Source organism: Corvus hawaiiensis, chromosome 10 (genome assembly GCF_020740725.1).
Source record: "Corvus hawaiiensis isolate bCorHaw1 chromosome 10, bCorHaw1.pri.cur, whole genome shotgun sequence".
Classification (NCBI taxonomy): Eukaryota; Metazoa; Chordata; class Aves; order Passeriformes; family Corvidae; genus Corvus; species Corvus hawaiiensis.
The window spans coordinates 18,834,757-18,862,241 of NC_063222.1; the positions used below are offsets into that span (position 1 = coordinate 18,834,757).

Here is a 27,485-nt window from a genome sequence, read left to right on the forward strand (position 1 = left end):
ACGTCACTTTGCCAGGCTTTGTGTCTGCAGTGTTAATATTCTGGTCCAAATCAGAGATTGTGAAGTGAAGAAAGCTTTTCTTAGTATTATGAATAGAACTAACAGGCCCTTCCGACATTAGGGTAAGTAGACTTTCAGACTTTCAACCTGGTATCACAGAAAAGGACCCTATTAAAAATTAAAATGTGAACCTTAACTACCTGGGTAACAGGTTTGCAGTGAGTAGTCTGTGTAATGATGGGCTGGAGAAAAAATAAATTAAGCTCTAAAGGATGAGGTCTGTCTGGTCAGTGTGTGAACACAAGTGAGGCTGTTTGGGCTAAGGCTGAACATGGTTTTAACTAACTTTCTCTATAATCCTGTCTTCTTGATTAACTGACACCTAGCCTGAAACATTGCAGAGTCGTCAAGTGCTTTAACTATATTCTTCTGAATGTCCTGTTTGCCTTTTTGTAGGTGAGTGATGTGAATGATGATGTGAGGCGGGCAGCTGTGGAGTCACTCGGTTTCATTCTGTTCAGGTAAGGTGTCTTCCTTGGTCACTGCTGCAGCCTTCAAATTAATGTCTGTTACTTTTTCAGAAGATGAGTATGCTACTGCTTTCGCAAAGTGACTGAACTGCTAATTGAACAGATTTTGAAAAGTTAAAAAACTGAGAGATTGGTTTAGAATTAGAAGCCTTCCTTAATTTTCAGCAGATGTTTAATGAGTCTTTCTGTTGGTTTCCGGACTTGTGGCTTAATTGTCTGAACAGAGCTAGAAGAAGTTGACAAATAGAATGAAAAATTAATATTTGTAGGATTGAGAGTTAATTAAAAATTAAATATATTGTGCTTGTGCCAAGCCTCTTAAGGGCAGCAGTACTCAGACATGATACAGCTGCCTACTGGCTGTCTAAAATGTTGTGACTTGGATTAAAAAAAGACTGAAGGAGGATCTTGAAATAATCTTTGTTTCTTAAGTATCCACTGTTAAACCCTGAGAAGTTACTGGTCTTACATTGTAACAGGAGTTAATCACAAGAGCCTCACAATGTTTCCTTTGGGTGTCTAAAGTGAAACCTATGGCTGAAATGGTATTTTGTAGTGGCCCACAGTTCCTTGGCTAAGGGATGTTTGTGGTGGTTTTTTTCTTTTTAATTAGGTTGGGGCTTTAGAAGGCTCGCCAAGGACTACACCTGCATCTGTTAATACAATAATCTGTGTAATCTAAGCACTGAGCCAAGCTGCAGCCTTTGCGTGTGGCTGAGAGAGGAGCTGGTGCATACTTGGGTCCATAACTGTAATTTAAAAATCATTGTTCACATCTTCTTTGGGTTGGTAGCTGTCCTTAAAAGCAGGATGAGAGGTTCTTAAAGATGGGGTTAAAACTTGGGTTACTGATATGAGTGGTCAGCTCTTCTGTAACCGAGTTGTTCCCCACATGAAAGTGCCTCTGTGCTGTTCCACTCTATCTGAAGGATAATTGAATGTGGTTTGCAAAGAGGACAGATTCTCACGGTGGGCAGCAGGCGTCTCCCAAGTGCTTCTGCTCTGTTACTTCCAATCAGCACAGCTTGTTCCTTGCTGCATGGGGAGGGATCTGTGCCTCTCCTGAAGCCAAGGGGTCTGTTTAACTGACTTCTGTATATGTATACATAACAAAAATTCCATGCACGCCTTCCGTAGTTTCAGGCATCTTTTTTCAAAACAGGTTGTGACAAAGCCCTTTTGTCTCAGATTTCAGTGTAATTTTTCTTTTCAACAAATGCAAAACACAATTGCACATGAATAGCTCCTACCAAAATGAGAAACTTTCAAGGCTCTGAGCTAAACCATTTACCATGTGCTGGCATCTTGCTGGAGCAGCATAGTTCAGGGCTTGTTTTCTCCATGTCCAGCAATGAGGAAATGAGTGACACCATCTTGGACTCTTTCACCTGCTGTGCAGTGGTTCAGATGTTATCCTGCCTCTTCCCTTCCCTTTCTGGAGACTTGCAGTCCAGAACCTACTTGTGCAATAAGGAGGAGCATTTCTTTGTAAATTCCAGTGTCCACCTTACTTGGTATACCAATCAAGGACTAAAACTTCTTAGCTGATTATCACTGGCTTCTGGAGGCAAAAGGTTTGTGTTAGGCTGTGGTAGTTGCCAGCACTTTTCACTTGATAACTAGTTGTGTGCTCTGGCCTAGCTCAACAATGCTGATGTACAGAGACACAAAGACCAAGTGGGTTGTGAGTTTGTCAGATTTCACGGCTAAAATGACATTTCTTAGGACTGTTGTTTGTTGGTCTAACTGGATTTACTTGTAAAGGCCACTAACACAGCATTGAATACTGGCAAGAGTCAGTGATTTGTCAGCTGCTGGGTATACAGAGCTTTTGAATGAAGTGTTTTGTGATGGGGGGTGGGCAGGTCTGGGACACAGTGGGCTAAACCCCAGAAATTAATCTCCTCTGAAATGAAGGAAACATGACTGAAGGTCCTATGAGAAGAGTTCTCATGGAATTCTTTGTATGTGGTTCCAGAAAGGGAACTATGAAGTCAGGATTGAAATAAGAGAATACATTTGTTTAATGCAGTCTATGTTTTTCTTGGGGAGTTCATGGCATTCATGTAAGGTTGAATATGCTGGAGGTGTGAGTTTGTCTGCTGGATTGTACACTTTAGCAGGAGTATGCTCAGACTTGTGCTTCTGTCTGTTCCTCCTATAGGAATAGTAAAATCCAAATAAGGATGGAGGTTACAGTCAGAGGATGGTAATTTCCTTAAAAGCACCATTGTTTGAACATGACAGAACTATAACCCACAAACTCAAGTTGTGTCATAAATATCCAGTTTGTTTTCTCCTGTTGTTACAACCATCTGTGAATAAATGTTCTTTTTCTTGGATTTGAACTAAAAGTGTCATAAACGTCACAAAACTGCTAATTTTAGGTAATGCATCTGCATAGCAGAACATTCTGTAAGGCTTTGCTGTCCTTGTTTTCCTCTGTGAGTCTTCCTTGCTATCACATACATACAACCCTGCATACACTCACTGAAGAGCACATCTTGACTTTTATGGCTGGTTAATGAAAACAGCACAGTATCAAAGTAAAATGTGATAGAACATCATGTAATAAAACATGACATTTAATTTTTAGACCAATAACATTTTGCTTGAATTTGAAGATTACCGCTTTTATATTTTTTTAAGCATGGAAATTCTTTTTTTTTTTTAATTGCTCTTTTGAATATTGCAAAAATCTACAAAAGAATATATGTGCCTTTTTTCATTATTCAGGATTCATGAATCAAGGTTTAGATAGAATGTTCTAGTCTTAAGTTCTTAAGTTTTACCTAAGAATTGCAAGATTAAATTTTCCAGTGTGTTATGAAAGATACTAAATCACCCAGTTATTATCCCCCAAGGGATTGGGGGAGCAGGGGTTAGTGCTCCTGTAACAGTTTCACTCTGGGATGTTGGATGCACACTCGCCTGGCTGTGGGAATGTCTGCAGCCAAACCACCCAAGGGAGCAGAGTAGTAGCAATCATACTGCTTGAGTGCAGAATACACTGCAGGTCCTATTCATATAGCACAAAACTTCCTTGTCCTGTTCTTGGGCTCCCCAAAGCTTTCCAGGGGACCCTGTACGTAGAACTGAACCTTGATCAGCAGTGTTGCTGCTGTTAATTCTGGTTTTGCTGACTGTTAAAAGCAGTCCACAGGTTCAGACAGGGGATGGAAAGCACAGCCTGCTGGCTATAGGGCTTGGTGTGGCTGTTTTCCCCTCTTGGCTTAGTGCTGTACAAAAATTAGGCACTAGTTAAGTATTTTGGAGCAGATCATTTTCATGCCACTACATTAAATGATAAGAAAATGCTCCTGTGCAAGAGAATTGTTTCAAAATTGCCTTCTCTTTTCTCCCTTTTCCCATCTAAAAAAAACAGTCAAAATTATGTGTGGTGCAAAAACCTGAGATTTACATCTTCTCTCTTTCTAAAAATGGCCACCTCTTACAGGAGGCACTTCTAAGTAAAATGTTGATTGTAAAGTGTTACAGAGGCATGAATAAAGCTTGGGATGTTTGGAGCTTGCAGTGTGGGTGCAGATACAGAAGCTGTATTGTGAAATAGGAAGAAGAGAAATGATGTGTTTACTTGGCTACTGTAAGGTGTCTCTGTTTTCCCAGTCCTGATCCTTTTGCCAGTGATCACAGATAGCAAACTTACCTTATTGTTGATGTTTATATACTGGTGGTTCTTTATGCTGAAGTGGCTTATGAAATATTTATGACTGTTGGAAAACAGCATTTAAGGCACTTGTGACTTCTGGTCAGCTTTTTTTAAAGACTATTATGATGAGATGGAAAACATGATAAATTTAAAGTGTTTTACTTTATAAAAATGGAAAGACTTTATTTTAATCATAATTTTTACCACTTTAGATGATGAATTGATCTTTGTTGGTATTGCAGAGTGAGATGTGATTGGATTATGTAGTCAGCCTTATTTTTATATTGTTAGAGCAGTGCTGCAGGATATCTAAACACTTTATTTTATATACAAAATAAGGAGGTGGATGTTTTATGGATAGAACAAATCTGGTTAGGGAGAAAGCTTCAATGTGGGATGCAGCAGTGCTTGCAAGCATGAACTAAAAAGGTTTAATGCTCTCATAGCAGTTGTTACATCCAGGGGAATGGGAGTCAGCGGGAAGTGGGACTTGAGTTGTAGGATGCTGTTTTTGTCTTCATGCAATACTGTTGGGAAAAGGCTGAGGGCAGGACAGGGAACAGTGCAGCCTCTAGAGAGTCCCAAAAGGAAGATGTAGTCTCAGCTGATAAGTGTAGGCTACCCAAACATGAAGAACTCTGCATGGCTTCTGTTCAGTTTGTCATTTTAGGGTGATGCAAGTGAAATAGTAATGTTTCCTGCTTTTGTATTCTTTGTGTTTTCATAGCCTTTGGTATTTTAAGGCTATGTATTTGTTTTAAGGCAAACAGATCAGATACTTGGATTTTATTCCAGGAAGGCTCAGACAGTTTGTTTCCTTAACATCCTCTAGCCTACCTTTATCCAGAAGGCAGATGGCAGATGATCTGGGTAATTGAGTATGAGGACAGTCACTCTAATGAGATCTGCGCTAGTGACTTTTTCAATGTTTTAACTGTGAAGAGGAATTTAATGAAACATATCTGCTTGTTAATTGTTGCATAGGAAAGATTAAAAGGGTTTTGTTTACAATCCAATCCATTATATCTTTGTCTCAGTCTTCCTGGGAGAGGAGAATGAAGGTGCCTTTCAAAGAAATAGTAGCAGAAGTCTTACTATAATCAGGAGAAGCCTTAGACTTTCACTGAAGTTGTACAGGGTTTAGTGAATTCGAAAATGAGTTGCCATTATCTGTGTAGAGCTTTTGTAAAGAGGATCCTTTAGGGAGTAAAAAGCTCTTCATTTTTAAGAGCATGGTGTTGTTTTTCAGAGGTTGGAAAGGACCTGAATACCTGGATGCAAGGAATCGTAGCTGTGGCTTGACAAATAGGATTGACATGAATTATAAAAAATAAGAGTAAAAATGGACACATCTTTCCTATTTTTGTACATAGATTCCCATTGCAAAATGAAAGGGCTTCTTCTCCTCTGCAGGGCAAAAGTCTTCCTTTTCCACTGGAGAAAACATTGTTTCTCATGGGAATGGAACTGATAGTAAACACCACGTTGTTATACCAAGGCAAAATTATGGAAGTTACTTCTCTCCTGACTGTTGTTTCTGCCATGTTAATGGTTGCCTAGAGAGCCGAAGGGGAAGTGAAACAAAGAAGGGCTTCTGAGCAGTTGTACATAGGCATCTTTTTCAATATGAAGAAAAAATCTAGTGCTTCATGGTAATATTAAGTTAGTGCTGAGAACTGGCCAGAATTCTGGGACTCCTGGCTCCAGCTTGCAAGGCAAAAAGCCAGAAGAGCTCTGGCAAATGTTCTGCCTCATTGGGCTCCAGTGTCCCAGGTTGGTGAGTGTGCCTTTACCAGGTTTACTGTGCTTACATTGGTTTACTTTTGAAGTCTGATGTTACATACAGCAGCCTAGAAAAAGATTTAGGGGAATAATGCTTTTGTTTTCCTATACCAGCTTGCAGTGATGTGGATTTTTCCACAGTATGAAAACAGTGTAGAAAAGCAACACTTTCTGTGAAGCACTATAAAAAAATTCTGTGTGCCTCTTGTGTGCAGGTGATACAGCACCAGTTTATAGCATCAGCCTCTCTACTCAGTGCCTTCTGTTTAACTCTTGATTTTAACTGTATTTGCATTTGAAAATTGATACTAGTACAGCCTAGTGTGATATAGTTAGGAATATAACTATATTTTATACTTGTAGGATACAAGATAACTGAATAATACATTTTTCTAGCTGCCTGTAAGTTTCTTGATAGCTAAAGGCTTGCAGCTTACAGAACCTCAGGTGGTTTAGGACTGGCTTTACAAAAAGCATTCTATATCACATCACTATAGCTGGGATTAGCTGAATTTCTTGCTTCTCTATTTCTCAGAGTGACTTAAAGGTTGGGACTTTGGTTGATTTTTCTGGTTTTGTCTGTTTTGTGTGGGTATTGTTGTTGTTTTGTTTCATTTTTTGTAAGGTAATCCCTTTATTTGCATTTCAAGACACTTATTCTATTAGGCTTTGAACTCCATTATTTTCTTCTCTGCAAGACTGCTGAGTCCTTATGTCCATGTCTGTGCTGTAATTTTTAATTAGATAGGCAGACAGAGCACTGACTAAATATCTCCTAATGTATTTTAAATAATTAAACAACTAAACAACCACCATACTTGTCCATTGTTCTTCTAAAGTGTTCTTCCCATAGTGCTTGGATGTTATGGATCAGCTTTGACTCTTGCTTTTTGGTAGTTTAAAAAGAAATTAAATATGCCAGGTAAAGGTCTTTGTCATAATGAAAAAAGTTGAACTAGGTAACTCTTAAGTTATTATTTTATGGAGATTTTATTATTTTATGTGCAGAGACTATAGAGCTGGCCAGGTGGCTGATTTGGTGTGGGTCAGATTCTGAAAGAATTGGGAATGTTTTGCTCCAGAGAAAGGAATCCCTCTATTTTTGTTTTGTGTGTTAAATGGGAAGTGCATGACCCCTTCCTTCTGTAAAAATGTCTTGTGTTCTACAGCCAAGTGACTGCAAAGCTTTATCAGTTATTATTTATGCTGCTATCTTTATGAAAAAGGTGGTAAAATATTATAATGCTATGAAAATACTCTCACTTTGCAGACAGCATATAAAAATATATTTTATAAATTTGTGTTACCTAAAGACAATGCTCAGGATATAGTCCTGAGCCTCCTGTCATGCTTGTTGATAGCTGACGAGCAATGTTGTCCTTAGTAACCATACAACAAACTGGTGCTTCTTACAGGAGCTTGCAGTGACTCTCTCCTCATGTCTTACTAATGAAGGTGATGTCTTTGTTCAGATCTTGTTCTTGTAGATACAGTTGCTAAAACAAGAGCTCTGCTGTTCATGTTTTTTTATTTCATAGTTCTGCATCTTCATCTTTTTTCTTGCTCTGTCCTGCTTTCCAAGGCTGTTACCTGAATTCTCAGCTTTTTTGCTTTGTAAGTGGACAAGCAATGAGCAATGTCTTCTTACACTTAGCATGCTAAGTGGAATGTTTTCCACTTGGAAAGTGGAAGCATGGAATGTGCATGCTTTCTTGCTGGTATGTTTCTGTCCATGGAGAAATTTTCTTTCCCTGTAGGAAGACTGGACTTTTGGTTAGTCACTAGTCCTTTAGATTGAGGTTTCTTGTTGCTGACTGAACTCAGTAACTGGAACATGCTGAGCTTCTGTTTACAGTTACTAAAATTCAGAAACCTGCATATTGGCTTGAGAAAATACATCTCTGTTGGGTGAGACTTTTTCAAGGACTATTTCCTGTTGGTGGAGGTCTAAGTACTGATTACAAAGAGGCCTTGGAATCTTTCTTTGTGGGACATTTAGGGCAAATTACTTCTTGAGTAAGACAGATTGCAGACTTGACAGCTATACAAGAACAGGATCAGACAGAAAAGAACTAAGTTACCTCTCAGTTTTTCTAGATGCTCTGAACCAGCTGTGATGTTTCTGATGGAAAGGGAAAATTTAAATTGTGGCTGAAAGTAGATGATTGCTGCCTGCTGTATGAACATTTTTTTATTTAATTAATATGGATTTATTTAAGTATCAAGAGAGTTTTCAAAGATGACTGCTTCTTGCTTTCTGACTGCTGGGCAATAACCCCTCAGGAATGGTGTTTGCCTTTTGGTGTTACTCCTTGTGAATGCCAGTTCCTGCATTGCAAGAGATGCTTTTAAGTTTTTTTGCTGTGATCACTCTGTGCATGGGTGTGATTGCACCTTCACCTGGTTCCAGAGCTCTGGGTTAAATAAGGCACTGCTCTGGGATGATTTCAGTGACATAAATGGAAGTTTTTAGGGGGCTTGGGGTTTTTTTTATTCCTATTCCCTTCCTGTTTGAGCTTTGAAGTAATCCAGGTCTTATTTAAAAGCATTTGATTCTCAAATATTTTTTAGTGTAGATGTCTTTCACAGCTATTGCAGTCCATCCATTCTGACTTTTAACTACAGAATCCTCTTAAACAAATTTTGGTTAAGGGAAGAGGAAGGAGAGCTGTTAGAATTTGCTCTGATTTAAGTGGCTAGTGATTATCACCAAAAAGGGGAGGAAGGAGACAACTTACTGCAACTTACCACAGATGTATTTTTAATGCTTTCTCTTGAAACTCTTTGGCAGTTGTTATAGTAGGCTCTGTTTTGAGCTTGCATATGTTTTAAATTAAATATAGATAGATAAATCTTGGAAGGACATGTTATCTTTAGTACTTTCTGTTCTGCAGATGAAAAAATCCTAAGCCCTTTGCTGTACATAATTTTAGTGTAACTGAAGAATGCTGAAAACATTAAAAATGAAAACAAAGCCCAAGCTGAAAATTTTACTGTAAATGGAAACTATGGAAGAAATGGTGATCTGGGTGCTTGCTGTAAGAACTCCAGTACTTTGGGGAAATACAGTTTCCTTTCCCAAAGAGTCTGGAGCTGTTGGAAGTTTCTAATTTCCCAAATGTCAGACTCTGATAGCTGTTATGGATTGTGAGGACCGATTCTTTCTGTTAATTTTGTGCTCGTATGGAAGTCTTGAGCATGTTTGAGAGAGTGTAAATTGGGACCTGTAATTGGCCATTAGTCCAATTAAATAATTTTGAGTTAAGATAAACTGTGAATATGTGCAGGTGTAGGCAGTACTGTTGTCTCTGCTGTCTCTTAAATATTTGCTCTTGTTTTCATGTGAAGTGGCTGTTCTATCTGTGATTTCTCTACTTTCTGTGAACTACATTGGATGAGGGGAGGCTTTCACTGAAGTTCCCATGGTCATTAAAAAGGAAGCTTGTTCATATATATTACAGGGATGTTCCAGGCTTTGTGTATCCTGTTTTACTTATGATCATTGATTGTGTATTGTGCTATTTTGATTAAATAATTCATTTTCTTAGTATGAAAAGAAGAAAGGGCAGTTTTCTTTGAATAATCTGGCAACACTGATCTTATGAGTATGTGAATGTAATGAAGTGAAATTCAGGTGGGTGAGATATTCTGCCCACCCCTACAGGAAAGACATCATTTCCATACATGGAATTTTTAATCATGCCTTATGGAATGGGCATGTACATTGGTCTCTGGAGCGAGTGATTCTGCTTGTGATTTACACACCCTCAGAGAGCAAGGAAAGCTCCTATGTGGGTACACAGTCTCAGCAGAGGAATGTGTCTGTAGGAGGGAAAGCAGTGAGCTTGTGTGCTGGTTCGTTTACAGAGATTTAAATTAAAACCAATGAGCTTATATCCCTCTGCTGCTTCCACTGTAGAGCATCAACCTACAAAGTTTTGTCTTCTTGCCAGAGTAAATTTTAGAGTAGTGTTTGTACAGAAATGCTTTTCTTATAAAGATGTGCTTTGAAGAGACTGAAGGTGATGAGAACTGAAGTCAGATACTTAAACTGATTTAGCTTTTATTTATTTCCCTCTTCCTTAGGCTACAGTTCTGCACGAGTCATTTGTCATGGAATGAAGTTGTGTGCCACCATGGGGTTGGGGTTAAAGTAGAGGAGACTTTGAAGGAGAGGAATTAATATAAATTTATAAGATATTGCTTGCTTAAATAACAGAAAACAACAGTATTTATACCCTCTTACAGCACAGTTATCTGGAATAATACATACAGTAATGCTGTATGGACATGGCTGCCATTCCACTATACATAGCTGACTTGTTCTTCTGTTTTATCAACCTCGTTCTCGGTGAGCAGCAACGTATCCAGCAGAACGGCCGATGATGCTTGGATGGGTGAGCTCCTCAGCCTCATTGGGCTCTGGTACATAATGGGGTTAATCCCATTTCTCATCCCATTCATGACAAAGAGCTTGGAATTTTCTGCCACAGAGCTTCTGAAGGAGATCCTGCTGGAGCGCTGCCGAAGGGCCTTGATACGCTTTGTGGTCTGATAGTTGCAAGTGATGTACCTGCTGAAAGCCTCCCTAAATGTTTTGTTGAAGAGTGTATATACAAGAGGGTTCACTCCTGAGGATACATACCCTATCCAAACAAATATCTCCAAAAGCTTTTGAAAAACCTCCTGGTTGCAGGAGTTGCACAGAACTGAGCTGATGTTTGTTATGAAGAATGGGCACCACATCAACAAGAAAAGAAAAAATACAATCCCCAGAACTTTTGACGCCCTTTGTTCATTGGTTATCGTTTGCATGGACTTCCTCCCGATGGTGGATGTCCTGCAGATAGGCATGTCACTGGACAAAGTCTGGTCCTTTCTGGAGCCATTTAGCATGGCCACCTTTTCTGGTGAGGAGGCAGGTGTTGTGTCACGCTGAAAGACTGTGGACACTGTTGACCAGGTGAAGCGCTGGGGCGGCTTGTTGATCAAATAGGCCTTTTTGCGCAGCACTTGGATTGTCAGGAAATAAGTGACGATCATGATAGCGAGGGGAATGAAGAAGGAAGCCACTGATCCGTACAGAATGAAGTCATGAAAACGATCAGGCATCAGTGCACACGTGATGTTTTTAGAGTTGCCATTTCCATCCTCAATGCCTCTGATAGGGATCGGAATTGCAATGCCTGCAGGAAAAAAAACAAGTGCTTCAGCAAAGGGTAATCGCTTGCAATCGCTTCACTGGGCCTGAAGCCTCAGGGTTTCTAAAGGAAGGTAATTCCTGAGCTCTGGAGCACGCATGGGGTGACGGACACAATGTGAGTTGTTGAGAGCATCACGTGGGTAATTGGGCAAACAGTACTTTGTAAGACTTGGCAAGCTGAGCTTTAACAGAGTGCCCTTTCTAAGGAGATTGGGCCTAACCCATAGTGATTGAGGAAGCAGTATAAAGTTGCCAACTTTTCAAGTATAAAACACATGAATTGCTTTGACTCTGGTTGTTAGAATTAGCATGGCTTTTCCTCCAGTGAAATGTGTTTCCCTAATGCCATCTGCCCTTTTTTTTTCTCTTCCCCAGGGTAACCTTTGCACTTTTTGAGGGGCAGTTTTGTAAATACCTAAGTCTTGTCTTTCCCTCTTCTATTAACCACATCAAGTGACTGGACACAGCTGATTTTTTTCACCCTGCTTGACTCTTTCATATATACAAGTAGCTAAATAGTTGCCAGAATTATGCAGTGTGTGTTTGAGATGGATTTGTTGTTTAAAGTCTCCTGCATATTTAGGAGTGTTTAAATGAGGCTGGCTAGCTCTGTAATTCACCACTCGTTTAAAAAAAATGTTAGCAGTCTTGTCTTTTAAATGAATTTTTTATAACCACTAAATTACAGTCAGGACTTCATTTGCCAGCAGTCTGACATTACAACAAAAACAACAGGTTCCTTGCTGTCTGGTGAAGGTGATTTGTGCTGTTTTCTGATACCACTTAATGAGATACAGGGATTTACTGTATTCCTCTGCTACTCTGCCTACAAGTTGGTTGAAAGCAGCAAGAGCAAAATGGGTTACCCTTCAGCAACTCGACCCCTTTTGTAATTAGAAGCGCACCTTCAGATACAACAAGCATTTAAAATGAAGATTGAATCGAATTAACCTTTGATTTGAAGAACCTGGCTCAGCTGCAGAGTAGTCTTATGTTAGATAGAAAGAAATTGAAAAGTACAGTGCTGGTTAATGGCAATAAATCACACATTAAAAGGTCAACTTTTAAGTGTCTTATCATGCTAAGTTTTTTTTTTTGGGGGGTGGGGGTGGTGATAGAATAGAGGTAGCATCTTTTCTCCTATCATCACAGCTCTTCCAGAATTTTTTTGAAGTTGGAAATTCGGGGTTTAGGCGCGTTTGCTTCAGCCAAGAAGGTGGATGTACCCATTCTCCTGTGCATAATGGTCTTAATAATGCAGAAGAATTTTGTTTGGTCTTGCACACAATGCATACAGCATTATGGCTATCTGCAGCATGTATTAAGTTATTTGCATTAAATGTTTTCCCTTCCTTAGCTCATTTAACAGATTTATTTTTTTAAGCATTAAAGACAGGTGAGGTGCCACATGCACATCACAGAGATACTGATATCATAGAAGTTTGTACGTTGGTATCCTTTATATAAACTGTTCAGGGTTTGTTGTTTTGGTTGGGGGTTTTTTGGTTATATATTAGCCTTCCTATGTGCTGTCTTAGCCTTCATTGTTAGCCTGGATGTTACCAGCCACTCATTTGTTTCTTTGCTATAAGTAATTAACTTTTTTGTACTTCCTTCATGCAGCACAGAATTTACCAATATCTACTGAAGGCTTAAAATTGTGTTTGGGACAAAATATAGCACCACAGGAACATGAAATCTTGCTTTCCTAGGAGACATACTATGCATGCAGATACTGTCTTCTGATTTTTGAACTTTTAGGAGCATGAAGAAGAGTGATGATTATCAGTCTGACTCAATCCTTGGCCTTTCTAGTGGGCCTAATAAGGAGCAGTGGTTCATGCAGATTTTTATGGTGTAGCTATGTATGATCCAAGAGGTGGACTTCAGCCAGCCTGAGTGTTACGGTCTTCCAATCAATAGTACTTGGCCAAATTTTCCATTTTCCCCACCTGTCACCTATTGTTTTGGACATAAAAAGCTTCTGTATTCCTTTTCTAGTCTCCAGGTCTCACATACCTATTGAAATGAGCCAAACCACGATGATTTTGATGATTGTTGTAGCCCATGAATTGTACTGACTGGCCTGGATTGGCTTTTTTATCGCAATGTAGCGGTCTAGTGAGATGGCACAGAGGTGCATGATGGAAGCTGTGGAAAAGAGGACATCAAGGAACAGCCACATAGGACACAAGGCAGTTGGTAAAGGCCAGGTATTGTCTGAAAGAGAACAAAAAATTCATTAGAATTTAAGCTTTTTGAGAACTTTCAGTGTGTGATTTTATTGTGGCGCCAGTATCTTTGAGAAATCCATAGTACTACAGGAGCTGAGCTTTGCCACTGCCTCAGATGGGTTCTGTCTTACATTTTAGTTAGCTCCTAACCGCCATGGTTGCTGCCATCACATTGATCAGGCTATTTGTGTACTGTAAACCTTACCCTGTCTTTTTGTCCTTTTGTGGCAAGGACTCTGGATTAAAAAGTTCATAAAAAATGGACCATGGCTGTTTGGTTCTTGCAAGCCTGCTGTTAAATGATTATTTTCAGCTGTTTCTCCTTGATAGTACTATGATTCAAGGTTATATTAAATGGAGGAGATAATGGGTCATAACCAAAGTATTAGTTTGTCATTGTAGAACCACTGTTGAATCTTAGGAGTGATTTTGAAGAATCTCGTTCACACATCTTTAAAATGAGTTTGCTGCATCATTTGGCCAGATACAGTTGAGCACTAGTGTGACATAGGGCTGTTCTGTCTCAGTAAGGATTTTATAAAAATTGAAAATTTTTATGCATGACCTTTTTATTTTTGGTCTGTTTCCCCAGGAGCAATGGCTTGGATTTTAATTCTGGCATCCTGTTTCTTAGAGTAGTTACCTGTCCTTAATGTTAATCTTTATAGCAAACATAGGGCCTGTCAACTGCACTGTATCCAAGATGAAGGTTTTGTAGTGTTCAGATTTCCAAAAGGCTTGTATTTTTGAGAGCTGTGTCTCCCTTATCAATGTCTACAATACCAAATGAACATTAATGGAACTCTGATTATTTTTTTTCTAACTGGTGTATTTTCACTCAGAAGTAGCTTGTACTGCAATCCAGTGTAAGCAGTGTTCAGTTTGAGGTGCACTTAAGTGTTGTGTGTCTATAAGGATGTTCTGTAGTCTCGGGGAAGAATGTGTGAATGAGGAAGATTTTTCTGTTTCTAATGGTAGAAGTTGATCTACTAAATGTATTTTCCTCCCTTGTAAAATTCAGCTGTGCTCAATCAGTAGGTACATTAATGGTATTGCCAGGGAGATCTGTTCTTTGTTGAGTGACGATTAGGGGGGAAAAAGACGTTTCTAATAAATCAGATTGTTTTTAATTTCCTTGGTCAGCATAAATAGACCTGCATGCTGAGAGTGCCAAATGAGCTGGACTTTTGTAATGTCCAGTCTTATCAATGTGGTAACATTGCAGTCATTTGAGATTAAAACACTTTTTCGTAACATGACTGAGAGATGGAAATGATAATGGTGCAGCTTTGACTTGAATTGTAAACTGCAGAGGATGGAAAATTTTATGAAGACAAACATAGCAAGTACTTGTCTGCACTCTTACCTATGCTGGGAAACCTTCCGTGTTAAACAAAGAGAACGGATGGATGGAGCCCTGAACTGAACTTCAGCCATCCCCAAAGCAGAGGACTCCAGGTGAGGATATGATGTAGGCAGTGAGGCAGAAGGAATAGAGGCAGTCTGTTTTCAATTTATTAACCAGTAAATTTTAGTATCTATCATAATTATTTCCTAAAATAGGTTCTATGGTTGAAATTATGCTTCAAAAAAATTAGTCTGTCAGGCAGGTATGAAAAAGTTGTAATTAGTAGATTATGAAACATTTACTCATCTTTAATTTTCGTGCCTAGACTTTTAGCTGGCAGTAAGGTATGGTGCATTACTGAAATGGATCAGAAAAACCAAAATGTATTGTGGCTCATGTAACCAGCTGTAATTAAAAAAAGATATAGTAAAAGAAGTAACTGATTTGATGGGCTTGAAATGTTTTTGCTCAGTCCAGAAAACTGACAGCTTCTTTTGACTTCATGATGAAGGATTAGTTCAGATAAAACTTGAACAATAGAAAGTGTGTTCTACAACTTAAAGGATGGCAGATAACACAGCTGGATTTCAAGTGAGCAGCTAATACTTCTTTTGGATAGTACTCACATGCCATTCCCTGGATTATAACTGCTTTGCGTCCTGGAGAACCCTAGTGTAAAAAGTCTTTCCTTTTTTAGTTAATTTACTGTTGGCAGAAGAAAATATTTTGCAACATAAGGCCCTTTTGCTTCTTTGAAATAAAGATACATTTAAACAGCGGCCTGATACAAAGCAATCTTGTACATTTTTGAGTTGTAAGAGCTTTTGTGAGTTGACAAGTGCAACTGAACAGAGAAAGCTTTATATTTTCTTTATTTTTGTCTAGCTTTGAACTGGGTGCAGAAGGCAGTAAGTTATCACATTCATGATTGTAGCATTATGTCCTGCTGCATTTGTGTGGAAGAGATGCTGGGTTTTGTCCAAACAAAATCAAAGTAAACTTTAAATGCGGTAACTGATAAGAACTGAATATGATGGTTATTATTTAAATGGAACAAATATCATGAAACTGATACTTTAAAGTCCAGAAGAGTCACACAGCTGTCTAGGATTCATTCTGTAGTGTATTCTGCTATAACTTGGTGACCTGACAAAGGTGCCTGACTGAAAATTTGTCTGGTTTCTCCAGCTGTCAGGTGGTATAAGTTAAAAAGAAATTCTTCCTACAAACCTTGCCTCGGGTCCTCCCAGCACTGCAGCAGTGCTGCTGTTGCAGATTTTGCTTATTTTGAGTCTAAACAAGACAGAGTACATGCTTTAAGATTTGTCTTCAACCTTAAGAGAAGTAAAATGAGCTTTTACTGCAACTGTCTACCTTTGATTAATCTTTATTTAAGAAAAGCTTTATTTATAGGAAATACCTTGGAAATGTGTAATTCTTATAACAAAGTACAGTATAGAAGAGCTGCTCTTGCTGTAAGCCAAAATGGTTTTGGAAAGCTTAAGAGAAAGCACTGCTTGGGTACATGTCTAAGTATGATTGAGAGAAATCTTTAAATAGACTTGGAAACCATTTGTTCTTCCGCTGTAAGGGCCGCAGAATGTGTTACCTGTAAAGGGCTTTGTTGCTCTTATATAATGATGTTTTTGCTGAGATGGAAATGGATATTTTCAGTCACCAGCCCATTTAACCCTGAGTTTCAGTCTTCACACTGATGTGTGTGTCTGTAGCTGCATGTGGGGTGTTCACCCTCATGGCAGTACTTGGCTCTCTGGGCTGCCAAGGCCTGGTGTCTGCAGGCTGTTCTCTAGTTTTTTTTATTTAATCAAAGTTGGTTTTTTTTTTTTAATTAGGCTTGCCTTCTGATAAATAAACCTTTGTTTTCTTACTTATCTTTAGATTTGAGATTTTGGAAGTAGTCCTTGATTAAAGTTTTCTCTGGCAGTTTGCACAGGCAAGAAGTGAAGATTTGTTGTGATTCATCATCACTAATGGGAGAAGATTAAGACTGGTGGTTTGTGATAGGTTAAGATAATGGTTTGCAGCCTAGGATGATCAGCATTACTTTCTGATTTTAAGTGGATGATTATCCAGAGTAGAGAATATATTTTAAAAGATGGTACATGGGTTGTCTTCAAGTAGGCCATTGCCCACCAAGCTATGGACATCAGACTTCTTCCTGCTGCAGGCTTTGCAAATGGGAGGATTACTCAAGTGTGTTTGCTAATTTCACAATCCAATGAATTTCAGTAGTTCTGAGTGTTAGAAATTTGGGTAACTGTTTTGAAAGCTAGATTTCAGAGAATGCAGTTATCTCTTAGTGGGCCCTCCTTGGCTTTTTTTAAGAAATGAGAAGAATTTAGTAAGCTATAAAAGCTACAAAATGTTTATGTATTCTGACACACACTCCTAAATCAAAATTGCTGTGTATGCTTGTACCAGAGTACATTTTGGTTGCTCTGCTGAGAAAAAATCATGTGCTGCTCATGGCATTACACCTGCAAATGAGTTTACAGATTCATTTATTTACTTACATTTAAAAGGGGCAGCTCTTTATTACAGAAGCAGTCCATTTCTGAAGATTTTTTGGTGAGTGTTCTGTCAGGGTGTGGAGCCAATGTCTGTAGCAGGTTTTGATTTTGAACACCCTGTGACACATTAGTTTGTACAGTCAGGATCTTAATGTGACTGCACTTCAGTTCACACCTTTTCCTCCAAATCTTCTCCGCATAATTAGATATCAATCCCAAATCGGAAGCATAATATTTGTACTCTGTATCTAGAAGCTGCACCCAGCTCTTTCATTATTACGGAAACATTCCTGTGTGGAAGTGCCAGAAGGCTGGATTTAGTTTGCTGTTTGACTGTCAATGACTATTCTTTGTTCAAGTAGTTATCTGGCTAATGTAGCTTCAAGATTTAGACTTATGTATTTAAATGTCTGTTCTATATTCATTCCAGTAACTCCTCATGTTTTGCTCATTCTTTGAACTTCTATAAACACCTCAGCATCTTCTCTCAGTCAGTGAAGAGGCAAAGCAGTTTTTCTGGTTGGCTGCCAAAGAGAGTAGTTGTATGCAAGAAATTTCAGTTTTAACCACTGTTGTGTGGAAGGCGGGTTGTGGTCTTACTTAATTAATTATAGCTGAATTTACTACTTTCTGGTAAATTTCCTGCACCATGAAAGATGTTTTTGTTTGATTTTTGAATTAAGATTCCTAGCATGCTTTAAACTGTTGTAACCAGGGTTTAGCTGTGGATTAATTGCGAGATTAAGGAGCAATAGACTCTTTATGAAGTTATAAAGAAAAGATTTGTTAGTCTAGTAGAATGAAAATAATAAAAAAAAAAAAAATCAAAACAGGAAAACTCCATCACTGCACAAAACCTACTCCACAAAATCCAGAATTTGCCTTCCCTTTATATTAGTTGCTAGTCAATACTAGTACTTTTTACGGCTAGTAGTTTTTATTGTTGTTATTAATGAAGCCTTTGGTAGGAACTAAGCAGTTACAGCATCTGTGTGTAAGTATGGAGATGCATATCTGTTTCTTGCCTCCACACACACATGTGCACATACATGACATACCAATGTATTCTATAATTGACTAGTTTTTTGAGTTAGAAATCACTGTCTCAGTTACGTATTCAGTTTTCTTTCTACAAACTGTTGCTTGGAAAAAAAAGCCCTATTCTGTGATCTCAATGCTGAATTCTGACCTCCAGTTCACACTTCTGTATAGGGAGAAGTCTGTAACACACAGAAATTCACAAGGCATTTAATGAATAAACACATTTGTTAATAAAGTGATACCAGTTTTCTGCAGCAAACAGAAGCTACTGATGGCCTTTCTGAAATAAAGTTTATGATTGTGTTTGCTTGTTGCTCAGGCAACTTCTAGAGTCTAGCCTAGGAAAAGTGAAGTCCTGCAGCCCTTCATAGTACCCAGTGGTATCTGTACCTTAAAGATAATTATATAAATCTTTAAGTTTATTGAAAGATCTGTATCATTGATTTTTTCCATTTATGAGATGAAAATAAACAATTTAAAGTGTATTCTTAGGAGTAAAAGAGACTTTCCCATGGAGTTGCCTCTAATTAGTTGTCAGAAGCAGTATCTGAAATAAAGCTGGGCGTGAGAGACTGTGGAAAAATCCTGCTTGTTCTGTAAGGACTAATGAGACAGAAAATGCCACATCCAATGTTTGTTCATGTGAAAAAGACCTATTTTATTTCATATGAAGCAGACTAAATGACAAATCTGTATCTCAAACATGAGGTACATGGATTGAGGCTTCCTTGGCTTACAGATGATTTAATTCTTTGTGATGCATTATGAACCTGTGGCTTTCCCCAGGTGGGAGAAAATCAGTTTCTCTGAAACCAGTACTGGTAAAGTTTGTTGTCTCTGATGGTGCCAGGGACCAATTCTGACTGACCATGTAAATATATGACTGCTCATGGAGTCAATACTCAGGTAAAATCAGGTGCACTAATCATAGGAAGTTCAAAAGCTGTTCAGTGTACTGAACAGATATCTAGCCTTGATTTCAAGTTCTTTAAGAGAATACTGCTTGCAATTGGTGTAATATAATACAATAAATACCAGCATTGTGCTGAGGTAGTTAAAAATTGTATTACACTGTACAAAATGTAATTCCCTGTGCTTCAGCTCCTATTTGAATATTTTTGAGTCTTGGATGTTTTTTGAATGGTTTGTTTCAAAGGAAAGAATATCCACATGGTTGTACTTCCCGTAAAGACATTAAGCTGTATTAAGATGAGAGGGAGTGAAGATTTAGCAGCCCTGATCCAAGTGATTTTTAAAATTATAATGATGGAAAGCAAACAACTTTTCTGTTTAAATTAGACCTCCCAGAATTGTACCCCATATGCAAACCTGACGAAACAAACATGCTGCACTTACCAAATAATATTATGAGAAGGGCAATTGGCATCACAAACAGACCCACGAGCAAATCTGCCACCGCCAAGGATGTCAGAAAGTAGTTGGTAGCATATTGCAACTTTTTCTCCAGGGACACCGCCAGAATGACAAGTATGTTCCCACCAATGGTGGGGATTATCACCAGGAGGATCAGCAATGCTGCCCAGTGCACTTTGCTTCCTTGTTCCTCACTTGGGTAGTCCTGCTTGGGTGCTCCTGTTACTGAGAGAGGCGACAAAGATCCATTGCCAGCTCCAGACCCGTTCAAGGACTGTAAAGGATGGGACATTTTTGTGTGCAGCGGAATGTATTCAGGAGCTGTGTTTTGCACAGGAGTTGCGTACGGCGTAAGAGTTCTCTGTTCCTCTCTGGTCCAGAATGGTCCTGAAGAAAGGCCAGCATGGTCAGTATAGTGAACTGGTCATCTGCTATTTTGAGATACTGTAACCATGTCCGAGCTGGTATCCAATTTTTTTATCCTGTGCCTTGCTGGGCGCAAAATAGTTTTAAAAATGAAAGTCCTGTCTTGTGTCCATCTCTGGTTGGTAGGGTTCAGTGGTCTGGTCTCCTCTTTATAGCGACGTTCAGATTTCAGAAGATTATAAGAAAAAAATCAGTAGCTGTCAAAAATAAGCAGTGCATTAGCTTCCTTTTATTTTTTTTTGCTACAGCAGTAAAGAGTGATAGACAAATCTGAATGCCAAACGATTCCCTTTAGGTACAGTCTATGTAGATTTGCTCCTTCTGAGTACAAACTGATGCAGAGGCAGATGCTCGAGTTGTGTATGTGCAACTCCTCCTCTCCCGAGTGTCTAGTCTCCAGCAGTGTGTGCGTAGGCAGACAGCAGTTCCCATATTTCCCCTTATTAAGAATCCTATTTCTCCACAGAGGGTAACCCCAAAAATATCTTCAGAAATTATGTATGAGGTTTCCGTTTTAATCTCAGCACTTCCTAATTTGTCAGGTGAGGGTCAGGAAGCTGCAGACAATAAAACACTGGTGACAGTCTCAAGGGGACTGTAGAGATTTATCGAACTGAGACATCTAAATTTACCCATTACTTGAAGGGGTAGTAGTGAGTAAAACGCTTGTTTTTGTAATCTGAGCAATGCTTTTAGTAAGCACAGCCTGTTCTCTCTCTCTTTCTTTCTCTGTCAACTCTGCTAAAGACTTAATGCTTGCATTTCCCACTTCAAGCAGAGACTCAAACAGCTGTCCCGGCATTAAGCTGATCAAATGCTCAGTTACTGAGAAGATTTGATGTGTTGCAGTTTTCAGGTGAAGAAAGCCTTACCTCTTTCTCGTGCATTTTGGTAGAGTTCACTTTGCATCCAGGAAGATCCTTTGTAATTTTCTTTTTGGTCACTTGGTGAATGTTGAGATTTTTCACTACTTTCTGGAAAACAAGTTGTTCATTTGCTTTTGACTTTTAAAATATTTCTGAAGCTTGTCTCTTTGCATGCTTTTGTTTAGCACATTTCTTCTGTCAACAAGATTAAGAATTTCTGTTTTGGGAAAACTGTATTTCTTCTCACCCCGGTATTTTCTCCAACTCTGAAATGAAGAATAATTCTCACCACATGTGAAAAAGGATAGAAATAAGGTTGTATTCTCTTTTGCTGTCCTTTCTCTTCCATTCTTTGTTGATTCCACTTAGGTGATCAGAGTCTGTATGCAGTTCTCTCTTTGTTCATAAGCAAAGCTCACAGTTTGCTGCTACCCTTGTTCGTTGATCGACTCATTCCAGCATATTCAGCTCCAGTGTTTGAAAAGCAGAGAAGTGAGTGGGTGGGGGGTTTGGCTGGAAAAGAGACAGAGAGGGTTAATTGATTCACTGCTCCAGCACTATAAAGTGCACTCCCTGTAGCTGTATCAGGATGTGCGGGTCCTGGAAATGACCCTTCACGCTACAACATTGTGTCTCTGTGCGCCATAGCGTGTCTGTCTGTCTGTCTGCTGCTCGCTCTCTGGGCTCTTTTGCTCACTTGCTTTCTGGACGGAAGCATAGTTAACCCTAAAAAGTTCTACAGCCCTGTAAACACTCCAGGTTTTTTCTTGCCTAACTTTATAAAAGTATTGTTTAGCACACTTATTTTAAGTGTGTGCACTGTTACTTTAAAACTTTCCTTCTGCAGCTGCTTTTTATTATCCTGAGTGTTCTCTTTTGTTACCTTCCAACTTTCAGTCAGATGTGTGTATAGCCTCAGTGTCATCTTATAGTTCTGCATTAAAATGGAAATAGAGTTCACTTCCAAGGACATTAGCTGCAAAATTGTGTAATAAGTCCTTGAGTAAAGCCCAGAAGAAACCATGAGATCATGGTCTGACCCTCTGTATGACACATTCCATGAATTGCTTCTGCTCACCAGCCTTGAGCTGGAAATCAGGTCCTCACTGAACTATGCATCAATTTATATTTCTTTAAAAAAGAAAAAAAATCGTCTCTCTAGAATGCCAGTAATGTGGGGCCAAAGAGAGAAGGCTGCTGTCAGAAATTAACAGAAATACTCGAAGTGGATTCAGATCATACAATAGAATTTTCAGTAGTTTTCACTTGTTTCTTATTTTTCCTGTTTAAAGGAAACCTTCAATAAGATTCCATGCTGTATTCATTTACAATCGAGTGTTGATATCTTTATTCATCAGAGAAGTATATATTACAAAAATAGAGATTAATCCAGGTATGGTTATACTGTTTCCTTATCTGGCCACCTTCCTATTGTCACCCCTGATAGTACTGAGAAAGTAGAGCACATGAAAACATACAATTGAGACAAGACAATACTTTATTTGGTTAATGAGCATTTGGATTCACTTTTTCTTAAGATCCACTAAGTCTAATCAACTTCTGGTTTATATTTTATAAATCTTGAAGGATGTCCTGGCATTAATCTAGCTGTACTTGAAGTTTTTTCTGCAGATTGTTCTGATGAAAGCTAATGAATACATTTTTAACTAATTGAAAAGGAAATTATTTTTAAAATACAGATAAAACCAGTTATCTTAGGAACTTGCAGAAGATGATACAAGTTTAGTGGTATGTTGGCTTGCAAGTATTTTTACCTCTTTGGTGCATTTTTTAATTTCAGAGAGATAAAAAACATATCTGCCCTTTGTGTTGTTTTCTGAGCTTTGCCAGGTTTGAATCATTTGAGAAACACATCCTCCCCTGTATCTGTTACAGATCTGCAGCAGGTTCTTCACTGTATCTTGTGGCCAGGCTTTTTCTGCAGGCCACTGTCCTGTCCCCACCTCCAGCTCTTCTCCTGTGTAAATGATGGTAAACCTTAAATATTGCTAGACCCCACTCCTGGTCCATTGTAAACAGAATATTTGAGCCATACAAAGATACTATTTTTATTTCCCATCCCTTGCTGTTACTTCTGTTTTCAAATTGCCGGTGCTATTTTATAGAGCCGTGTCTCCGTCAGATCTGAGCTGTCTCTGGTGAGTGCTACTCAGTCAGTACATTTCCCTCAAGCTCACTTGCTGTGCTCTACATGACTTAGTTGCAGGAAATTCCTGGTTTGGGAATAGCTGGGATCATTTTTTTGTCCAGAGAGAGAGATGGGATGTTTAGTCTACACTGAATATATTGGTTTGTTGCATTTTTCTCTGCAGGTTTTCTGTTTTCTATATATTCCCCTTTCTGCTACACACCCCCCTCCTCCAGAAATGACTGGAAATTGTGCAGTTAATACCTGCATTTCTCCTTTGTTAACTAATTCATGGATGAAATGAAACTTCTGTTAAACTTGGGGGGTTCTTTTAATTGCCACTACACTGCTGGAACAACTTGTGGAAATAGTTCTGTATAAAATGATGAATTCATGACCAATAGTTTAAAAAAGTTATAAATATTTAGAATAATTTGAAATATGACTGGGGACACTTAATGAGGAATTTAGAAGATGTATTTGACATTGTTCTTCCATTCTCTGACGTTTCGGTGAGTTGTATAGTCCTTAAATATTTAGACTGAAAAATAAGTGCAAATTAGTGATGCTTCAGATGCTTCCATTTTTAGTCTCAATCATGAGACCAAAGTGATGGGGTTTTTTCATGTATATTCTGTATATTTACTTACTGAAGTTACTATATATATATATATATATATATTAATGTGGGGTTTCATGTTTAAAAATTGCTGAAATATAAAGAAAAATGTCAGTAATGCATTAACCTTGAAAATGTGCACCTTGCAGGACTGGAGATAAACTGCTCAAAGGATGTGGTTTTAGCTGGTCTGTGATATAAGACACTTGACGTGGAATGTGCTCCAAAATATGGCAGTCTGAGTTTTTAGTTTATCTTGTTGCATGCCTCTTGGGGAAAAAAGATTACAGTGGATTGTTAAGAGCCAATGTACCTGTGATCCTCAACTTTCAGTAGCCCAATAAGGCTCTTGCAGGCAAAGCCTGCTAAGAACTATGATATCTGCAGATGTTGCAATTGTAATGACCCTCAGGAAAAAAAAAACCAGTTTAGGTCAACACCACGGATAGAAAGGGAATCTGGCCACCTTCAGTGTGCAGCTGACCTGGGCGTTTTTTTTCGTATTAGTCTGCGTTAACAATCAATATCCTGGTTTTCATTCTGTTAATTTTTGCACTGGAGGCTTAAGAAAAATTTTCTTTCCTCTCTCTTTGGAAGTAATGAAGAATTCAAAATTATCTTTGGTTTCTCAGAAATTCTAGGCTACTTACAAGCTATGTATCAGCTTTTAATGGAGAGAATATGACATTTAGATATATCTATCTCTATCTATAAATGCCACGTATATTTAATTATATCCAATAAATGAACAGTCCCAGGAAGGAGTTCAGAGTTGAGGATAAGGCAAATGGGCAGGAGTCAGGCAGCTCCTCTCTGTTTTCCCTGGTTCTGGTTTCTTGGAAGATTCAAAATCCACAGTGCTGGGTGTTTGTTTCTTGTGGAGGTTTCAAGAGCAACCAGTTGGTGAGTAAAACTAATAAAATGCCAGCTATTATGTTTTGCTGAGAATCTCTTATTGCTGTCTTGATGCATCTTTATTTTTCTTTATGATTTTGTTTGACTTCTGAAACAAACCAAACTGGATCTTGGAGGAAGTCCTTTATCTGCAGCCCATTTATCACAACAGTAAAACTTATCCTGATGTAGGGTGGAAACAAAGCTGTAGCTGACTACACTGTTGAACTTCCATGGAAGAAACTTTCAGAGATTTTTGGCTTCTTTATTAATTTAGTTTCCTTGTAACAGAACAAAGTTGAAGCTAGTTGTGATGTTGGGTTTTTTTGTGTACAGGTCTGGGTTCACTGACGTCTGTGGTTTCATGGCTTATGTAGGAGCAGCTGAGCAGTTTTCAGATGAAAATGAAGGAAATAATTGGGCCATTTTTTTGTCATCATTTTGCTGTTGTAGTAAAGTGTAATTGCAAAAGCAAACTGCTTGAGTAAAACCAGTGTTAGGAAAAAAGGAAGGAACCAGTGCATTAAAGATAATTTGGTTTTCAAAAACAGACATTGCCTAACTTTCTAAGATACACAGCCCAGTTTAGAGACATGCCTTAGGCTTTAATGTAGGAATTTTAAGATGAAATTACTGGATTGTGTTCTGGGAAGGTCATGCTAGAGGACTATGGTACATTGCTTCTGTCCTCAAAATACATTAAATCTACTCCAGGTTTAGAATTTTTACTGTGACTTTAAAGAGGGGAGGAAAAATTTGTGTCTGGAGATAAAACTTCTGCCCACTGAATCTCCAAATGTTATTTTGGTATTTCATGTGATGTTGTTTTCTGTATTTAACTTGCAGTAATGACAGATATCTGTATTAGGACTGAGTAGGAGTAGCCGGTTGCTGAGTGTGAATTGTGACAAACCACTTCTCTTTTTTAGTACTGTTTTTAAGTTTTCTCACACTCTTCATTATTTCTCTCCATCTCTCACCAGAGGTTTCTACTCTGTCACCACATTGATTCAGCCATCAGCAGTCAACAGAGTGGAGGAGGTCTCCAGCAGGGAGCCAGAGGGGTGGACTTGGTTTGGGAGCCTGTGTGGGTCTTGGTACCAGTGAAGTGGAACCTTCCTCCATCAGCAGGAGGACTGTCCCTCTGGATTGTGCTGAATGTCAAGTCAGCAGCTCGAGGGGCTGTGCTCTCAGTGAAGGGCCAGGGGAAGGAGGACATGGTCATGTTTTAAACATATTCCCCAACTGGAGTACCAGATGGAAGTAGTGCCATGGGAGCATGATTACAGCCTGTGACTGCTTATGAGGGCTTTTTAACTTCTCTTTTGATCACTTGACAGAATTGTTTTGGGTTTTATAAATTTTATGGAGTGTGGATTTGAGTTTATACTGACCTTTGGCAACACCATGTAGAACTTTGTAAAACATCTCAGCAGTAAAGGAGTAAGCAAATGTTACTGCTTCAGCATTGATGCCAACAGTGCTCTTGTGCACTGAGGTCCTGTTCCTCTGATACACGCTTTAGCAAGACTCTTTCCCACTTGTTGATCTGCCTTCTGGATCTCTGTTATGTGAGAAGACACTTTTTGAAGATTAAGGGGTTGAGAGAACTGCATTACTGAGAAAAGTAGTGGGACCCGTTAAGTTGCTTCAACTCCCAAAGTGAATTAATGGAAGGCCTGCTGTCAAAATGTTTGACCATTTTATGGATAGATTTGAGATAAAAGTATTTCAAATAATGGCCACAAATAACTTAAATCTGGCCAAGAATTCCAAATTCAATTAATGTACATTCATCCTGATTTTATAATAAAAACTGTGGTATAACTTCTGAGCCTGCAGACACAAATACGTGTCCAAGTTAATGATTCTATAAAATCCAGCTTTCTGAACAGGAATTTAATGATTAATGCTTCAGAGTGCCTAATCACATCTTTGCCAGAAAGTGTTTTTCTCTTCTTTGGCTCACAATCTGCCTGTTTAACATTATCTGAAGTAAAGCAAACACAAAGGTGTTAAGGGTCTTTGTGCAAGAGCTGAAGTCTTCTGTGCAGCTGAATGCTTGGGCTCATTTATTATGGGATTTGTGTCTCCTAGTCTCCACATCAGTTCATTTTTAAAAAAACATTGTCAGCATCTAAGCTGTTAGTTGAGCAACAGACTGATAGGTAGTTTTAAATGTGTCTTTTAGTTTGTCGTATTCACTCATAGGGCACGACAGAATTGTTCTGTTGCCCAGCTTGTCTCCCTTTCTTAACATTTGTTATCATGGCTGCATCTTGGAGGCAGCAGTTCCCAGCAGCTTTGTGTTTCCTTCTCTCTTGTGGCTTTTTCTTTTGCTGCTGTTGAAGGCCAGGGGGGGTTGTAAAGTCATGTTGGTAGGTGGGATTCTTTCCCCATGTGGCTGCTTTGGGAAGACTCAGATGGAAGTGGTGTGGGGGGAGGAGGGCAGTGTGGGTGCTTGCTGCCATTACTGCTGAGGCATTGAGTAGCCTCTGAAGCCTGGGTGCCTTTGGGTCCCTTCAGCAGTTCTGGAGGAGGACTGGAGCCTGTGTGGTAGTGCTGCCTGTCTGTGATCAGCTGGAGTAGGAGAGAGGAATGCAAAGAAGAGTTCAGGACTAGTTATCGGAGGAGAGCGTGGGAAAGTGTTGAAACGGGAATAGCTGGAGTAGAAATTAATTGATTATGTGTGTAGAGTATAACTGAAGTATGAGTGTGTCATTATATGAACATGTCTTCTGTCCCCTGTCACAATGAAAGAAGAGAATGAACTAGATTATTGCTAAAGTCTTTTTTATTACTATTTTCCATGATTCAG

The 27,485-nt window shown here is 38.8% G+C and overlaps 2 protein-coding genes across 3 annotated transcripts in view; one reads left to right on the forward strand and one right to left on the reverse strand.

Annotated features, from left to right (window-relative positions):
- Positions 1–27,485, forward strand: part of PSMD1 (proteasome 26S subunit, non-ATPase 1) — a 64,314-nt gene that overhangs the window by 15,593 nt on the left and 21,236 nt on the right. Inside the window, exon 16 of the mRNA XM_048314130.1 lies at positions 457–521. Within this exon, the coding sequence (XP_048170087.1) occupies positions 457–521 (65 nt within the window). The remainder of the gene's footprint in view (positions 1–456; positions 522–27,485) is intronic.
- Positions 10,029–21,654, reverse strand: HTR2B (5-hydroxytryptamine receptor 2B). Of its 2 annotated transcripts, XM_048314132.1 has the most exons (4): positions 21,012–21,654; positions 19,696–20,336; positions 13,205–13,405; positions 10,029–11,168 (listed from the first exon to the last, which is right to left on the reverse strand). In XM_048314132.1, exons 2-4 carry the CDS (start codon positions 20,003–20,005, stop codon positions 10,288–10,290), a joined length of 1,392 nt encoding a protein of 463 aa, XP_048170089.1. In that variant the 5' UTR covers positions 20,006–20,336; positions 21,012–21,654; the 3' UTR covers positions 10,029–10,287. The 2 variants fall into 2 exon arrangements, with proteins under 2 accessions (XP_048170089.1, XP_048170088.1); XM_048314131.1 differs by having other exon boundaries at positions 19,696–21,654.